The sequence below is a fragment of the Pseudochaenichthys georgianus genome, chromosome 9 (genome assembly GCF_902827115.2).
Source record: "Pseudochaenichthys georgianus chromosome 9, fPseGeo1.2, whole genome shotgun sequence".
In the NCBI taxonomy this organism is placed as follows: domain Eukaryota; kingdom Metazoa; phylum Chordata; class Actinopteri; order Perciformes; family Channichthyidae; genus Pseudochaenichthys; species Pseudochaenichthys georgianus.
Genome location: NC_047511.1, coordinates 10119700 through 10139174, shown reverse-complemented (window position 1 = coordinate 10139174; position 19475 = coordinate 10119700). Strand labels below are relative to the sequence as shown.

General features: G+C 41.7%; 2 protein-coding genes across 2 annotated transcripts in view; both read left to right on the top strand.

Moving 5' to 3' along the window:
• The window catches only part of LOC139434456 (C-C motif chemokine 21-like), a 3855-nt gene extending 2621 nt beyond the window's left edge, over window positions 1-1234 (top strand). The window contains exons 2-5 of the mRNA XM_071204289.1: window positions 6-43; window positions 247-361; window positions 517-629; window positions 741-1234. Of these exons, the coding sequence (XP_071060390.1) occupies window positions 6-43; window positions 247-361; window positions 517-625 (262 nt within the window). The 3' untranslated portion in view covers window positions 626-629; window positions 741-1234. The remainder of the gene's footprint in view (window positions 1-5; window positions 44-246; window positions 362-516; window positions 630-740) is intronic.
• Window positions 1235-15983: 14749 nt separating this feature from the next.
• LOC117452989 (C-C motif chemokine 21-like) lies at window positions 15984-17291 on the top strand. Its single transcript, XM_034091813.2, has 4 exons — window positions 15984-16102; window positions 16306-16420; window positions 16574-16686; window positions 16798-17291. The coding sequence occupies exons 1-3, from the start codon at window positions 16042-16044 to the stop codon at window positions 16680-16682; spliced, it is 285 nt and encodes a 94-aa protein (XP_033947704.1). The 5' UTR covers window positions 15984-16041; the 3' UTR covers window positions 16683-16686; window positions 16798-17291.
• The last annotated feature ends 2184 nt before the right edge of the window (window positions 17292-19475 follow it).

Genomic DNA, 19475 nt, shown 5'->3' with positions numbered 1-19475 from the left:
CTTCTCCTCTTGCTGGGTGTCATCTGCGTTGGGTTTGCATCAGGTAAGACACATTCTTTGCATTAGCAGTAAAATAGATTGGTATTTCAGAATGCTTTGACAGTGACTGTAAGGAGCATGTTTGTTCGCCTGCTGTACTCTCCTGCAACTTAGGTTCAATCGATAAAGCCCCAGGTCTCTGGACACTTTCCTTAATTGAATGCACATGTGCTCTCCTGATGAATTTCTTTCTCTGTGTTCTTCCAGCCCAGATTGCCCAAGACTGCTGTATCAAGGTTGCTGGGAAGCGTTTTCCACTCCAAATCCTCCAAAGCTACACCATTCAGGATGCTGGACAAGGATGCTCCATCAGCGCTACTGTGTATGTAAAATATTTGTATGCATTTAGTGGCAAAATAAAGTCATTTGATGAGATGCCCTGTGGTTTTACATGAGCTGGTTTCTCCTATTGTGTGTGTTTTTTTTCAACGTTCTGTTTAGTGTTCTCACCTCTGTGTCTCTTATCTGCTTTTTCAGGTTTGTTTCAAAAGTTGGAAAAACCCTCTGCGTCCCCCATCCCAACGATAAAGCCTGGGTGAAGAGTTACATTAGACAGCTGAATCAGAAACATCAAAGACATCACTAATCAGGTACATTCTATATTCTCTCGCTGAACTTTAAACATAATGATTGCACCTCTGTGAAGGCATATTGCACCTTTTTTTACAAAGAGTTTGATTTTAGATTCTTTCTTTCTGCAGGTGTAGAGAGGAGTGGACTGTGGGAAAAGGCTGCTGACAAACGAAAAGGGCCGACTCTTAACTGAGGGCAGAAGACGGCAGAATCATTTCCATTTGGCTTCAGTCTCGTACTTTAGTAGATCAAACCGTTTGAGAAGATCTTATCTTTAATATCTTTGAGGAATCATCCCCTCATCATGCCAGTGAATCCAGAAGCTACATGTATAGTTCTTGATATTTGTCCTCTCATTTGTGGTGAATGCGGTCTGAATACATTTGTGAATGAATGTTTTTCATTTCTTTTTTATTATCTCTTGAGTGAAATGTACAATTGTTCGTTTTGTTTCAACCATAAGACTGTACGGTGCCTGAGGATAATGTCCCTAAATTATGTTTGTCAAGATGTGTTTATATTTTATAATAAGTTGGATTTAAAGTGTATTTTTGTATGACCATGTATAAAATGTAGATTTATGTTTCAAAAAAGTTTCTCAATAAAGTTTGATATATTGTAACTTTTAGTGGATTTCTTGCTCTAACACACATCCAATCCAATCCATTTTATTTCTATAGCACATTTAAAAACAACAGAGTTGAACAAAATGCTCTACATCATCAAGTGTATAACAACATAGCATAAATACATAAAAAACAGACAGGACATGAAACAAATGTAAAACACAAGACAATGAAACCAGATCAAAAGCCACAGACTGAGAAACTCTCCTACATGACGTACAAACAATACAAAACACTAGTAAGATAAAAACCCAAATGTAAAAGCACAAGTGTCACCTGGCCTGTAAATGCAAGGGAAAAGAAGTGGGTTTTTAAAGGAGATTTAAAAACAGGCGGAGTTGGAGCAAGTCTAACCTGGACGGCCTGTCCACACGGCGGCGTGCGTTGAAGCTTCAACGCTTCTGCCCATTCACTTTGAATGGGGTGACGTCCCGTTTCGCCGAACTGCATTGTGGGAGCGAAGCGTAGAGTTGCTCGAGTTGCTCGCAACGAAAGTTGAGCAATGTTCAACTTTTGAAGCCATGGGACAAGAGAATCCAGCACAGGCGGGGCATTGGGGCCACCACTGGGTCCAAATATTATCACCTCTGTCTTTTTTTCATTGCATTTAAAAAAGTTCAAGGCCATCCAGGCTCTGATGTCCTGCAGACAGTCAGACAGTCAGACGTTGCTGAGGGTTTGGGTCATTTATTTTCAGGGGCATGTAGATTTGCGAGTCATCTGGATAAAATGAAATGAGAGGCCATATCTTTTAAGGATAGCGCCCAGGGGGAGCAGGTACAGGGAAAATAAAATCGGCCCAAGAATGGGGCCTTGGGGTACCCCGTACGGGAGAGGAGCAGAGGAGGAAGTAAAATCAACAAGATTTACATTAAAACTTCTTTCAGACAGATACGACTTAAACCAGTCTAGAGCAGTACCACTGATTCCCACAAAATGCTGCAGGCGAGAAATGAGAATACTGTGATCTACAGTGTCAAAGGCAGCTGTAAGGTCTAAAAGTACAAGACCTTATATCATCTAACTGCATCCACTAGAGTTAATCCAACAAATATTAAAATAGACAAACATTTCTATAAGCAATGTGTTAAGAACTTCAAATATTTGTCATGATGCTGGTCGTTAAGGAGGGATGAGATCAATTTCTTTACCCAGATGGCCTGGGTTCAACTAAGGCGTGTATTTATACTTCTATGTCTCAGTAGAGGTACGCTCCAATGACATTAAAATATACCAAAGATTGGACGAGATCTTATCAACAGAGAGAAAAGGTGTTGAGCTATACCTGTATAAATGACTGGATGTCACATCAGCAACTATTTGTGAAGCATGAATAAAGCATGTCAAGCTCTGCCTGAACCAGGATACTCTGCCACTTCTACAGGTGCACCATAAAGAGTATCCTGAGCTTCTACAGGTGCACCATAGAGAGCATCCTGAGCTTCTACAGGTGCACCATAGAGAGCATCCTGACCTTCTACAGGTGCACTATGGAGAGGATCCTGACCTTCTACAGGTGCTCCATAGAGAGGATCCTGACCTTCTACAGGTGCTCCATAGAGAGCATCCTGACCTTCTACAGGTGCACCATAGAGAGTATCCTTACCTTCTACAGGTGCACTATAGAGAGTATCCTTACCTTCTACAGGTGGACCATAGAGAGTATCCTGACCTTCTACAGGTGCACCATAGAGAGCATCCTGACCTTCTACAGGTGATTGGAAAATAGTGACTCCAGACATTTTGCAATCCTCTTGAGCCTACAGTATAATCATCAGCTGAATCCATTGTGTTGTTTAGGGTTTGGCCTGGATAGTTTCCTTCATGGAGGATACAATAATTACTCAATTATCTAATCATATCATGCATGTCAGACTTGGAAATCAACCTTATTTTGGTGGTTGGGGAAAGAGCTCATCCATTGTTGTTCATTCCAAGAAATAATAGTCTGCCCTAAGTTTCTATTTCTCACTTCCTATGTATATAGAAAATCAATAAAACCGTTAGGCTACAGCATTTTTAATTTTACTTGGCTACAAGATCTAGCCAAGTAAATATATTTTAACCATATTTTACTTTAAGTTTACATAGTTTCGATTTTTATCATCAACTTGAATCTAAACAGGGTAAAAAGTGAACATTTATTTGACTTAAACAATGGTTTGAATGTTGTGTATTGTATGTGGGTTAGCAACATTTGACCAATCACAAACAGGAACAAGTGTAGCCTACTGACAGCGCAGCGTCATACTTCATTAATGAAAACTAATATTAGACAAATATGAACTTTAAACACCCATGACTTAAAAATATAATCCAGGATACAAGCCACATAGCTGCACCTGCAAGGTGAATACAGCTGGTAACAGAAAAAGTGTTTGAATGCGTACATTAACAGGTTTATGATATCACTGCCCCGTCTAAGACACGATCTGACTTTAATTACATTTGACTTGAGTGTTTCGTCAATTTAATGTGTTGCTTAAAATAATACTTCTGCATACAGTGTGCCAAAGTGTTGCACGGCCAGATACGGCTCAGCTGACTCAGATAAGGAAATATATGATATAGTATTATATGATCGATGATCTGATTGATAATGTTATATGAATGATAAGTGCGACACGTCGGCATCTTCTCTTCATACGGCAGTTTAAACTGTATTTCCTTTATACTTAATAGATTTAAACTCCGCACACTGAGCTCGGATCAGGCGGTGCTTTCACTGAGTTGATCTCTTTTCTATAGACGCCGAAGGCAGGCAGCGTCAGGTAAAACAAGTTATTTAGCCTTCCCAAACCTGAGCCTATGGGAACAGGCCAAGAGTGTCATGGGGCCTGCGCCTCCACAATGTTGCTCAGAGAGAGCTACAATGACTACAAAGACACACAAACTACAACAAAGGACATATAAAGACTCACAAATATAAATGGTTGCAAAAAAACACAAACTGATTGTAAAGAGATGCAGAAGAACACACAACTGTGTCTGCGGAGGAGACTGAGGCCTTTAGGAGTGCAGACCCTTCCTTCCTGCAGCATTCAGACTGTTCAACCACCACAGCACCTGGTAGACCCCTACTCCAAAATACACTGTAATATCATTGTTGAGGAATACCACTCCTGAAAATACAAAAACTAAATACCACTTCGCAATATACACATAGTTACGCAGTTTTTTCACAATATAAATATAATTTATACTGTATAATTTGTCAATGTTAACAGCTGTTGGCAACAACTCCATTTATGTGCACGAAGCAAGAGTGTCAGGGATGAGCGAAGCAGGCAGGACCCAAATGCAGATTTCTCAGAAAAAACACCTTTATTTTTTTATCACAAAACTAGGGCCAACAGGGTGGGTGGAGGGGGTCTGGAGGACGGGCTTGGGCTGACAGCCCAGTGGCACAGCGGAGGACTCGGAAGGGTTCTCGGGCGGACGGCCCGGGAGCAAGGCAGAGATCAAGGATGGGGTTTCGGGTGGACGGCCCGGGAGCAGAGTTCAAAAAGGGGGACTCGGGCAGACGGCCCGGGGGCAAGGCATAGTTCAAGGTGGGGCGAAGGCCACAGCGGGCGAACTCAGGGGGCCGAGCATGAGGGCGGAGGCGAAGACCGCGGCTCGAGGGGGGCCGGGCTCGAGGGTGTAGACCGCGGCTCGAGGGGGGCCGGGCTCTCAGGGGGCCGGGCTCGAGGGCGAAGACCAGACAGCTCCGGAGGCCGGGCAGGAAAGTGCTGACGGGACAGCTCCGGAGGCCGGGCAGCACCCTGTGTCGGCCAGACAGGAACCGGAGCCGGTGGGACAGGCTTCGGCAGGATCCCCCACGGAAGAGGACCAGGAGTTGGCAGGAACCCCGGCGAGACAGGTGATGGCGGGACCTCCAACGGAACAAGACATGGGATTGGCAGGACCCCTGGCAGGAGAGTAGTCGGCGGGACCTCCAACAGAACAAGACACAGGGTTGGCAGGACCCCCGGCAGGAGAGTAGTCGACGGGACCCCCAACGGGACAGGACATGGAACTGGCAGGAACCCCAGCGGAACCTCCAACGGCACAGGACATAGGGTTGGCAGGACCTCCAGCGGAACCTCCAACGGCACGGACATAGGATTGGCAGGACTCCCGGCAGAGGAGTAGTCGGCGGGGCCTCCAACGGCACAGGACATAGGGTTGGCAAGACCCCCGGCAGAGGAGTAGTCGGCGGGGCCTCCAACGGGACAGGACATGGAGTTGGCAGGACCCCCAGCGGAACCTCCAACGGACCAGGACATTGGGTAGGGACTTGAGACGTGACTCGAGAGGGGACTCGAGAGGAGAACCAAGGGGGAACTAGAGAGGGTACTCGAGGAGGGACTAGAGAGGGGACTAAAGGAGGGACTAAAGGAGGGACTAGACAAGGGACTCGAGAAGGGAACTCGAGAGGTGACTTGAGAGGGAACTCGAGAGGGAACTTGAAAGGAGGCTTGAGAGGTGACTTGAGAGGAGACTTGAGAGGGGACTCGAGAGGAGACTTGAAAGGAGACTCGAGAGGGAACTTGAGAGGGGACTCGAGAGGGAGCTGGAGATGTGGCTTGAGAGAGGACTTGAGAAGGAACTTGAGAGGAGACATGAGACGGTCGGTTCGCCAACAGAACACGGGGGAATGGAGTCGGCCGGTACGCCGACAGGACACGGGGAGCTGGCGTCGGCCGGAGACGAGGGGCTGGAGTCGAAACCATGACTGCTGGGGCCAGGACTGAGGCTGGAACCATGGCTGCTGGGGCCTGTACTGGAGCCGGAACCATGGCTGCTGGGGCCAGAACTGGGGCTGGAACCATAGCTGCTGGGGCCAGAACTGGGGCTGGAATGGCTGCTGGGGCCTGTACTGAAGCCGGAACCATGGAACCTCGCTTGTAAGATGTTGTTTAATGGCTGATATATTTATGATCCACGTCACGTTTCCAGTGTTGGCGGCAGTTCCTCATGTTTGTCTAGAAGTCTTCTCATCAGGGCTCTATAAATACAGAACTACGGCAGATTTAATGCAGCCGAACCGTGTATTACAATGCCGTTATGTGATGACTTTCAAAGAGAAAAGCAAGCACACTCGGAATAAAGTGTTTTCGGTCTGTTTCCGGTATATGTTAATGACGATGTGATGTGAGATGTGAGACTGGAATTGCACAGGGGAAAATAACGTTTCTGCACTATTTTAGATGCGGATTTTGTTAAACTAATACTGTGCACTGTGGACCAACACTATACTTTGACGGGGAATGGGGTAGCAATAAAGATAACACCATTAAACAGTTACACAACATAATATCGATAGCAGCGTCCCTAGCAACCACCTTGGTAACAATGAAAACGTTGTATCGACACCATTTCCTGAAGTAATCTTCGTAATAACTAACAAACGAAAGATCATGTACATCCACTGTACACATAATCTGAAATAACAACTCATATTTCTCGCATCAAATGACATCAAAACGCATTTTAATGGCCAAAGTAACTTTAAATAGGCATTTTACACCGAGAATAAAACGAAGTTCGGCCATGTTTTCTGCAGGAAGAAATGTGAAGATCACGTGACATAGACGCCAGCCATTGGAATGAATGGTGAAAAAAAACGTAGGGATCTTACAATTTCAGAGGCGTTTTTGTAGAAATACTACGTCCTACGTTATGGACCAACGTAGTTATTACACGTTTTTTGTGAGACTGGGTTGGGAACTCACAAAGATTAACAGAAAACACAGAACCTAAATGCACACAGGACTAATCAAACAAACAAGAGACAGGTGAGGAGGGAGGAGAAAACACAGGGGCACCAGGTGAACACAATCGGGTAGTCAGGGAGGGAAAACAGACAGAAAGCAACAGGCAAGACAGAAGGTGAACACTTTTCAAAATAAAACAGGAAACCAAAGACAGAAAAAGACAAGACAAAACACAACACAGACAGATCGTGACAATGAGGATGATTGCCTGTCATTTTCATTCTTTAATACTACAAAGTAAACAAACTGTAATCATGGAACTCCAAACTGTGGCTCTAAGCCAGTCATCTACCAGAATCATCTGTGAAACCTTGGCTGAAACAAGATCACAACTGTTTTATAGGAACAGAGCCAGAAAATAGGTCACTTCAAACTAAAGTTACTGAATATGCTTCGACTGAAGCGTTCACTTAGTTTCGCTCTGAAATATCCAGTTTCACATCAATACTCTCCATCTACACAGGGGTGTCAAACTCAATTTCATCGCGGGCCACATTAGCATTATGGTTGCACAGTTACAGTTATAGTTGTAACTATATAAATATATAATATATATATATAAAATCGTGTATTATATTACATTATTGCCTCTGAATTGGATTATTATCGGATAGGATAATAACTTAGTAATTAACTACGTCTGAAAGCAGAAGTCTAGGGCAAATCATTGCAAGTCTCTTCAGTGTGCATGTCACAAAACGAGATGCATTGTGGGACATGTAGTTTATGGGCAACCTGCTTCTGTAAAGTGGCATGTAACCGTATAATAAATGTATTATATTCTTTGCAAGCTCTTTCGGGGCCACATAAAATGAAGTCGCGGGCCATATTTGGCCCCCGGGCCTTGAGTTTGACACCCAATGAACCGACAAATCACATCACTTGGCAATATACACATATTTACGCTGTTTTTTCACAATATAAATATAATTTATACTATACAATATGTAAATAGAGAGCCGAAGTCCCTCCCTTTCCGGTGATCCACCATGGGACCTTATTTCGGAAAAAATATGTATTGAAGTCAATGGAGAGAGAGAAATTATCTTTAAATTGTGCCATGAATTACATGTTTGTCAATCTTAAAAAATCACTTCCAAGTAAAAAAAGTCAAAGTTTGTCGTAAAACTGTTGAAATATAAGACTATGAAATATACGCAACTAGAAACACTAAAAATCCAAGAGTCAGCATGATTTAACTGATGTCATAATTTATTCCGTCCACCGGAACGGACTTTCACACCAGCGCTTTTCCCTTTCTAGCTCCGAGCGGGAGCTTTTCTGGTTCAGTTCCGGTTTCCCTTTTCTGCTCCCGCTCTGTGCACACCGCCCAGAGCTGCCGCTGCTGCGTCATGACGTCACCGTTTACGTGCCTGCTTCATAAAATCCAAACCGCGTGGAAATCCCTCACATTGACAACAATAATGACCGATTGTATTGAAGCGCTGTTCGCTTTGGTTATCCTCTTACGAAACGAAATGGAAGGCATCGGATGACTTTACAAGGGACGACTTTACGACTTTGTGGTCTTCAGCATCTACCTGTCCCCGCCTCGACGTAAGAGAGACGTAAGCGACGCCGCATCTTAGCTCCGAAGCTCTTGCCTCTAGACCGACAATTTTTTGGAGCTGGAAGTGAAACTAAGAGGCGGCGCCTCTGCGGTGTGAACAGGAAAAAACTGTACTTTTCAGGCTCCAGCTCCGAGCCGGAGCTGAAAACGCGTTGGTGTGAAAGGGGCATAACTCCCCTTTTGTGTATGTACAGTTCTCAACATGCCCAGACTTGTAGTGATTTTCACCTCTTTTAATACTTTTCGCCTCATTCTGAAAGAATGCCAACGTGACGACCATCTTGGTGTTGGTGACGTGTATTGTGCGAGACAGGAGCTGTAGTTCATTGAGCGGTTTCACACAAAAAAAAAGTATTTCTTGACTTGCAAAATTATCTTTTAAATTGACAAACATCATATGTGTAATTCATGGCACAATCCAAACGGGATCGAAAGATAATTTCTCTCTCGCCATTGACTACAATACATAATCTTTCAGAAATAAGGTCCATGGAGGTCCCCCGTAAAGGGAGGGACTTCGGCTCTCTATGTTAACAGCTCTTTCAATACTTATGTTCACTTGTTAAAAATAATGCTACTTTATTCTTTAGATTTGTTTTACCTATTTGTCTAAATTCTGAATAAGGTTTGCCTAACTTTTTATTTAATATGTAAGTATTTTTCATTTTACTTTTGCCTTTTACCCACCTGTTATCTGTATCTTGCTGCTTTGATGCTTTACATTTCCCGACTGTGGGACGATCAAAGGCTTTCTGATTCTGATTCTGACAAAACAACCACGAGAAATTCAGTGAGGGGAAAAACAACTTTCACAAAAATGTCAAAGTGACACAAAACTACAGAGGCACAAAAAGAGACACAAAACAACAGCAAAAATAGACTAAAGAAAATATAATCTATATATATATAATATATATATTTAGGAGAGGTGGTGGAGCCTCTGCATGTCCGCGCACAGGGGGCTAATTTTGTATCATTCTACTCATGTCCAGCCCAACACCCTTTCTCTTTAAATGACCCACTACAGATTTAACCTCCCTAAGTAAATGAGTAGCGAGGAGATAACCATACGGTTTAGCAGTTAGATGAATAATGTGCAGTAACGACCAACAACAAAGCAAATTGATGCGAGAACAAGTCCAAGATGCCAGGCAGGAAACATATTCTCAAGGAAGTACACATCAATTAGTCAGGACTGAATGTGCTGGTTCCAACAACAATTTAGCTTGAGATTGCAGGTCATTTCCCACACTGGAGACGATTGAGTAAACACAAAAAAGATACAATAATGCTACCGTAAACGACACCAGGTGCCACTGGCCGCACAACTAACCTCTAAAACAAGCCCCAGCATGAAGCTTACTGTAAGTGTGCTGCATTGATAAACAATGACAGAAAACGAAACTTTAGGAAATTGCATGGCACTATATTGAAGATAGACTGTCTTTTTGATAACTGTCTTTTGTAAATCTCGTGCCAGTGCCAATAATTGACAAAGGTTTTATTGCAAAGTGCTTTGAATAGGTGGATTTCTCGTCAGCAGACAACAAAGACGTTAGAGAATCAGAGCATGAACACATTCCTTAATGCATGAGAAAAGGTTGAACACATTTCAAAGAAAAAGAGAGTTAAACATGGAGAGTTTCATTTCAAGACATATTTCACATAACTAGATATGATCTACTTTCACTCTAAGTGTGCCCGGCAGGTCTGCTTTATCCCAGAAGTACATCCCGCATGCCGTTCGGTTTTCATGTACACAATGTTGGTGACTTTTCCACTGCCCCTGAATTCCCCCAAATTCCTGATTGCTACATGTCAGCAGGACAGATCTTCATGCCATTCTGATATACATTTTAAAGGGGCCCTTTCCTGTAGTGTGTTATGTAAATGGTCTGCAAAGCCTAAAATCCCAAAGTTCCCTCCAGAGGGAGTTCATCTCTAACCACGGCCCCCCATCTGAAACGCCTCCATTGGACTCCTTTGTTTACTTCGGTGCCATAATGACATCACAACATAACACTCGTGCTTCTATTGGCTGGCACTCCAACAAATTGTACGTGATAGGCTAGGGGGCGGAACATCTCTATGCCGTTGATTCATCACAACAGAGCTGGCCAGCTGACCAATCACAGCAGAATTGTCTCTGGTTTCAGACAGAGGGTGAAAAGAGGTGCTGCAGAACACACAGTATGAGAAAAATAAATACCTTTTTGAATATTAAAGTATGTAAGCAGAAAATACAATGATGAAACCTGAAAATGAGCAAAATAGGTCCCCTTTAACACCCTCTGTCAGAAACGAGAGCAAGGTCTGCTCTGATTGGTTAGCTGACCGGCTCTGTTATGATTGGTCAACCGCTTAGATATGTCCCACCGTTAGCCGAACACGAACAATGTGTTTGAGCGCAAGCCAATAGACACACAAGTGTTACATAGTGATGTCATTATGTTACCGAAGTAAACAAAGGATTCCGATCGAGGAACTTTGGGATTTTAGCCTTTACATGCACAAAAACCTATATGACACACTTCAAGAAAGGGAAAACACCCAGAAGCATAAAACGCCTCTTCAGCTCTGCAGGGGTGTAGTGCTCCCAGCAGTGCAGCTGTTTAACAACACTAAATCAAGTCTCTGCACATACTGTACAACTGCAGTTACACTCTCACTACCATGCTCCGTTAGCTCAGTTGAGTTTCGATTTCTTCTTGCCTGTTTCCTTTTTATAACAAATGCATTTCAGACTTTCCCTGTTTCCTGAAAATCACGTGGTTCCCCAGACTTGTTTGCACTCCAATGTGAGAATTGCGGAGGTTGACTGTGCAAGTAAATGAGTGGTTGTCCTCAGGGTGTGAGCAGTAAATGCATGCCACAAAGAATAGTATTGCGATTTCTGTGTTTGACTTGGAGGTCACCTTTTGGTTGAATACCAAGACTGCGGCTCTATGCAACCTTTTGTCCCTTGACATACTATTTCGGTTTTATTTTATGTCTGGTTCAGCATTTACGTTCTTTAGTATTTTTCCCAGCAGCAGCAGCAGACCCCTGTTTTCAGAAATCAAGCTCTGATAAACCAACTGTAAACCATCGGCCTATCTGAATAGGTCGAGAGTAAACCTTAACCAGTGGTCTAACAACGTGATTACACTTCAGTCGGAGAGGGGTCGGTTTCCCAAAAACTAAATTGTCTGAGTTCATGCAGTGATGCAGTGAAACTTTGTAAGCAGAAACAATGTTTTTGTTGGCAACAACTCAATTTATGTGCAAAAAGCATTAGGATGATTGCCATTTTGTTTACTCTTTAATACTACAAAAGTAAACAAACTGTAATCATGGAATTAAAAACTGTGGCTCTACCACAATCATCTGTGAAACCTTGGCTGAAACAAGATCACAACTGTTTTATAGGAACAGAGCCAGAAAATAGGTAACTTCAAACTACAGTTACTGAATATGCTTCGACTCTGAAACATCCAGTTTCACATCAATACGCTCCATCTACAATGGACCTACAAATCACATGGGCTCATGCGGTATGTTGACACACTGATTATTCAGGTAGCCTCTGAGTGCTGAGCGGCCTCAAGCCCCGCAGCTATGTCTGGATTAAATGTGTTTTTAGATGACTGTTTAGGGAGCAGAAATAAAAGAGGCAGCAAGGAAGAAATGTTTTAATAATAACTAAATGCTGTCTTTTATGTTAAGTAATATTGTAATCTTATTCAAGATTTTGTTTTGTAATTTCATATCTGAAAATGTGGGATCCCCACAATATTAAAATAACATATAAACATGAATGTGTCTAGATGGTAACCCACTAGCTGAACAACATTCCTTTCCTAGATGGGTATGGTTACAGTTAGGGCTTAGGGTTAGGTTTGAAAGGTGGATGGCTCGATGGTGACCCTCCATCTAGCAGGAAAGTTGAGGTAAGCCTTTGACAAATGACCTCAAAGCTTGATATGCTTCAAGTTATATGTATGTGTCCAAACCACCATGGTTTGGACCAATCAGGTTGGCATTGGTGTTTGTTAAAAACGCCAATTGCAGCTCTTTCCGAGATTAGCCTAAATGCTGCAATAGAATCAGTTACAGTATATGCGGCTGCCAAGTCTTTTTTTAAAGTGCCTGGACTGTTCAGTTTCCAATGACTTGATTTTTCAGATGGCTCTTTGTAACAAACCATCTGGCCCCCCATGTTATCACCTGTTAAACCCCAAGGTCCCCCTCGGCGGGTACTTTTTCTTTTCACGACACTGTGTCTCAGGGGAACTTAATATTTAAGAACCTATTAATGTGTTATACCAGATTAACGGGAATAATCTCAGCTAACTGACGATACAAACCATTTTGACCAAAACAAAACACAAGTCTCATAAGAAGCATCTAAATGACCCCTGAGCGAAAAATGCTAACGCACCTTGGCACATAACTCAAGATAAAATATACCCTTATTACTTATCGTAGCTGCACATACAAGATATCCGATTAAAGCTAAGGTTCCACAGATTATTTAGGTATATTATCATCACTGAGTGATCCGAACTCGCGACAGGGGAAGCAAACACAGACATCACAACACGTACCTTTACGTAGCTTTCACGGGAGATCGTCTCACCTTAGCTGTCAATCTGATCAAAAGACTTGTTCAATGGCATTAAACGAGAAAAAACGCGGCTGAATCGGTTAATCCATAGGTTGATAATGATAATGATAATGTTTTCTGTGGAATAGTTTTTATTTATAATCCATAATTCAATTTTAATGAAAAATCAGAGAGTAAAAGTTAGCTGCTAATGGTAGCCACCAGAGTTATCGCAGCTTCCGGTTTTGGCTATGCGTCACTCTCACACACCCAAATGACCAAATAATGAGTATGTGGGAGTTCCCCTCGATTCCATTGGCTCTAACGGTTAGAAAGAGATGTCAATCAGCAAAATCAAGGAAGGGGGGCCAGAGATAGGTCAAATCCACCCAAATGACCCCAGAAGTGGTTTTTTTTGGGTAAATCTCTCTAAAAAGGTCACATTTCACTTGTTTTGCATCAATCTTGATACAGGGTTCTTATTATATGTTGTAGTTTGGATTACTAAAGCTTTTAGTCTACCATCCCATCATTCAAGGTTGGTTTTCACTATAAGTAATTGTTTTCTTTTTGGACACAATAATTTACATTTTTTTACTGTGTTCAATCTGAATTTACTTTAAAATAAAAACATCTATATTGATTCTGACACTTCTACATCCAACTCACAGGTGTAAGCTTGCTTTGAGAAAAAAGATTATTAATGTAACCCTTTTAGAAGGGAAGATATGGTCATTTGTTCTGGGAATGTCATTTTCGAGCCTGAGACCTGAAAAACAGGCTCGGGGCTTAACATTAACCATGTCCTTATTAGACCACCTGTATAGTGGTGATCCCAGCATTTGATAGTAAACTGCTAAAGAGCTTCTGCCAGTCAGACCAACTTTGAAATTATTGCTTGGTTTTCAGGTAACTTTAGGATGTGCAATTTAATCTCTCCTTAGTATTTACAATGCGAACCTCTAGTGGTTAGGAAGGTTTGTATTTTGTAGCTCACGCTCTCACTGTTTTCCACAGAAATTATTCAATATGCTGGGCCACTATGAAAATAAACAACTCCTTTGTTCTTTGAAACAAGCATAACAGAGGCTATTTGAACTTTGAGCCATTTGTCTGGCATTTAATTTCACTTCCCCATGAACACAGTGCATACATTGACCAAAACCATGAACTCACACTGGCCTTTAAATGTGGCAACAAATATTAAGCAGAGTAAAAATCCCAATGAGCATGTTAAAAAGTCAAATTATAAATGGTAAACATAAACACCACCCAGTTTGAAAAAAAATAATTTTACATAATGAGAACTCCAAGATGTACTGCTTCTGTTCAAAGCATGTTCTCCCCCCTTTATAACCTGCAGATACTTAGACACATTAGTATTCATTCGGGGTCCTGTTTCTGTCCACTTGGTGAACAAATGGCCAATATTCATCCTCTATTTATTTTGTTTTTGTTTTTGGTGGACACCAAACTTTATAAATGGATGCCATTATATGAATGTAGAATCTGTAGTGTCACATGTTAGGTTTAAGATACAAGGAATTGTATTGAGTTCTTAGCTGCTAAATAGTCTGAAATAAACAGTGGAAATATAATTTTACTCCTTTTGAGTAATCTCTGATGACTATAATATTTGAAAACGCTTTAAAAACAGTGAGAGAAAACCAAAACATTAAAATTGCTGGACAAAGTTTGTGGTTCCTATAGTTTTTAACCACTCCTTTAATAAATGGATATCATTTTTTGCCCAAGCAGTGGGAATAGACAATAACTGGTAATAAATCAAAACAAATTAATGGTCAAAACATCCTGTACAACAAGTTTATCCACACATGCCTCAAAATGTCCTCAGTTGCATCACTCTACAAAACCTACGCCTCTGGCAGGAATTAAGATCTCCTTTTCCTCATAAACTCCCACACTTAGAGATTGTATTCAGTATTTGGATGCATGCTCACACATGCAAAAACACCCACACAGACAAGCATAAGTGGTGCTTACTGAACACATCCCCAAACCGCACTGTCACCACTTTGAAATCAAATGTGGGATTATAACTGAAGAGACAAGATAAAGACATATTAAGATAAAGTTTGGTTATCTTGGTTTACAGTTTACCATCCACTTCCTTACACTTCAATTCAACTGTATCCCTCTCTTTAGATGTGCTTATAGGACAGATAACAAAAACTAAATCTGTACTAGCAAGCCTCAGGCTAGCAATAGATATATATATTGAATAATCATTTTATTTAATTTTAACAATAATCCTGGCAGGGCATTTCAAGACAAACAGAATTTAACCAACCATCATGTTGCATGACATACAATTACATACTACAAAGAATAAAAAAATAAAAAACAGGACAGGTCACCTCTGGACAACTTTTCACATAGGGGCCGAATTTGGCCAATTCAGCATTTATGTACTGTACTTCAAATGTGAAGGTCTTTTTCCCTGCTAAGAGGACATGTTAAAGGGAAACACAGGAATGTTTGCAGTTTGTTGGATTGCAAAAAAAGTCATATTGAAAATATACAGTATTTGCTGATTTATGCTTGTGCTTATTAATGGATTGTGGTTGCATGAAGTATGGAAGGTATTTCTCATGGAATACAAATGAACTGATAAAGGTCTGCCTCAGGGCAGCATCTGAAAAGACACGTTGGAAAATTCTGGCAAGAAACAATAGAGAGAGGAGTGTAGAGGAAATTGTTGCCAACTTTCTCCCGTTTCCCGTCATCGGCCACCAATCACACTTTCACTTTCGCCACAGACTTGTATAAATACACCTGTAGCTCTCCTCCTCACAGCAACACCTCTGCACTCCTGAAGAGACTCCCTGAAGAACCAACCTGAGCTCAGACCTGCGAAGAAACAGAGACATGGCCTCTCGAATTGCACTTCTCCTCTTGCTGGGTGTCATCTGCGTTGGGTTTGCATCAGGTAAGACACATTCTTTGCATTAGCAGTAAAATAGATTGGTATTTCAGAATGCTTTGACAGTGACTGTAAGGAGCATGATTGTTCGCCTGCTGTACTCTCCTGCAACTTAGGTTCAATCGATAAAGCCCCAGGTCTCTGGACACTTTCCTTAATTGAATGCACATGTGCTCTCCTGATGAATTTGTTTCTCTGTGTTCTTCCAGCCCAGATTGCCCAAGACTGCTGTATCAAGGTTGCTGGGAAGCGTTTTCCGCTCCAAATCCTCCAAAGCTACACCATTCAGGATGCTGGACAAGGATGCTCCATCAGCGCTACTGTGTATGTAAAATATTTGTATGCATTTAGTGGCAAAATAAAGTCATTTGATGAGATGCCCTGTGGTTTTACAGGAGCTGGTTTCTCCTATTGTGTGTTTTTTTTCAACGTTCTGTTTAGTGTTCTCACCTCTGTGTCTCTTATCTGCTTTTTCAGGTTTGTTTCAAAAGTTGGAAAAACCCTCTGCGTCCCCCATCCCAACGATAAAGCCTGGGTGAAGAGTTACATTAGACAGCTGAATCAGAAACATCAAAGACATCACTAATCAGGTACATTCTATATTCTCTCGCTGAACTTTAAACATAATGATTGCACCTCTGTGAAGGCATATTGCACCTTTTTTTACAAAGAGTTTGATTTTAGATTCTTTCTTTCTGCAGGTGTAGAGAGGAGTGGACTGTGGGAAAAGGCTGCTGACAAACGAAAAGGGCGGACTCTTAACTGAGGGCAGAAGACGGCAGAATCATTTCCATTTGGCTTCAGTCTCGTACTTTAGTAGATCAAACCGTTTGAGAAGATCTTATCTTTAATATCTTTGAGGAATCATCCCCTCATCATGCCAGTGAATCCAGAAGCTACATGTATAGTTCTTGATATTTGTCCTCTCATTTGTGGTGAATGCGGTCTGAATACATTTGTGAATGAATGTTTTTCATTTCTTTTTTATTATCTCTTGAGTGAAATGTACAATTGTTCGTTTTGTTTCAACCATAAGACTGTACGGTGCCTGAGGATAATGTCCCTAAATTATGTTTGTCAAGATGTGTTTATATTTTATAATAAGTTGGATTTAAAGTGTATTTTTGTATGACCATGTATAAAATGTAGATTTATGTTTCAAAAAAGTTTCTCAATAAAGTTTGATATATTGTAACTTTTAGTGGATTTCTTGCTCTAACACACATCCAATCCAATCCATTTTATTTCTATAGCACATTTAAAAACAACAGAGTTGAACAAAATGCTCTACATCATCAAGTGTATAACAACATAGCATAAATACATAAAAAACAGACAGGACATGAAACAAATGTAAAACACAAGACAATGAAACCAGATCAAAAGCCACAGACTGAGAAACTCTCCTACATGACGTACAAACAATACAAAACACTAGTAAGATCAAAACCCAAATATAAAAGCACAAGTGTCACCTGGCCTGTAAATGCAAGGGAAAAGAAGTGGGTTTTTAAAGGAGATTTAAAAACAGGCGGAGTTGGAGCAAGTCTAACCTGGACGGCCCGTCCACACGGCGGCGTGCGTTGAAGCTTCAACGCTTCTGCCCATTCACTTTGAATGGGTTGACGTCACGTTTCGCCGAACTGCATTGTGGGAGCGAAGCGTAGCGTAGAGTTGCTCGAGTTGCTCGCGACGAAAGTTGAGTAATGTTCAACTTTTGAAGCCATGGGACAAGAGAATCCAGCACAGGCGGGGCATTGGGGCCACCACTGGGTCCAAATATTATCACCTCTGTCTTTTTTTCATTGCATTTAAAAAAGTTCAAGGCCATCCAGGCTCTGATGTCCTGCAGACAGTCAGACAGTCAGACGTTGCTGAGGGTTTGGGTCATTTATTTTCAGGGGCAGTGTTGGGCAAGTTACTTCCAAAATGTAATATATTACATATTACTTATTACTCTCTTTTGAAAGTAATAAGTTACATTACAAAATTACTGTCTCTGAAATGTAATGAGTTACACTACTTTAGTTACTTTTCTAGTTACTTTCACCAAAATAACCGCAAAAGAATGGCTAGGTATTTTAAATGCTAAAATGTAGTTTAGTGCAGCTCATTATACATCCAGTGAAGGGCGATGTGGTATAGCATAACAACTGTGTAGGCCTAACAACTTGTATAACACGGGTTAGTTGAATACTCGATTCTGATTGTAAATTCTTAACATGTGACACGTTGTTAATACAGTCGTACAGACCACTGTCAAGGACTATAATGAAGGTTGCTAAGGAGGATCAAGAAAGAGAAAGGAAAAGAGGTTAAAAGACGGAGTGCTGGACGTCAGATAAACCACCAGAAGAAGGCAGACAGGAAGTAAACACTAACAGGACACGGAATGGGCTCTGTAGTGTGTTTAGTATATGGCTGTGTGCAGGCCCGGTTCCAGAACAAAATGACTCAGGGTGAATCTGAGGTTACAGGGGGCGCAGCAGTAGCAGGTTTACATGAGCAATAGTGGCCGGCAACAGCAATGAAAAATAGCATTCATGGTCCCCAATGAACAGATTATGGCATTTGTTATGTTTTGAAACCAAGCAAGTGAGAACATTTCAAGTGAGTTAAAAGTGCAATCCTGTAATATTTCATACAGTCCAAAGTGGACTGTGGCACAACAGCTTCAAAACTGTACTGATAAAACAAATGAGAACATATTGTAAATCAAGGCAAATATTATTTGAACCAGCTCATGGTTTGAAATGGCAAACATTGAAAAGCAAAAGTATTATTAAAACCATGTAGCCTACTAAACATCACCTTGGTCCCATCATATACTCTGGGAAGAGAGTATTTACTGTGCTTGAAAACTGGATCACATCATCATGTGAGGTTGACTTTGTGTGATCATTTCAGCTGCAACATTAGCTTGTTGATAAACTTGGGATATGAGATATTTGTGTAGCCATTCGTGGTGAAGGCATCTGTGCTATTGTATGCATTATTTTTGACCCAACATTTCTACAGGCATGGCAGAATATGGCACTATTTTCACATATTCTAGCCCTTGTCTATTTGTATACCACGAGCTGCAAAATGACCACCTAACCCCACTGTACAGGCGGGTACTTGTTTTGATATACCTGGGCAGGCTCTGTTTTGCCGTGGTATCCTGGCTGGCACCTGCGGGCCGCAGAGGGGCGGCGTAGTTTCGGGCAACGAAGAGTGCTGCTCCGGGGTTGAGGGCGGCGAGTCAGGCGGGAGTAAACTAGTGTCCACAACGGAGGGTAACGTGATGTCCCCATCCGACCCGTTGCTACGGTCTGCAGTAGATGCAGTGTTGCTGGCGTTTAGTGATGGTTGCTTTAACCATTTTCGTATAAATGAT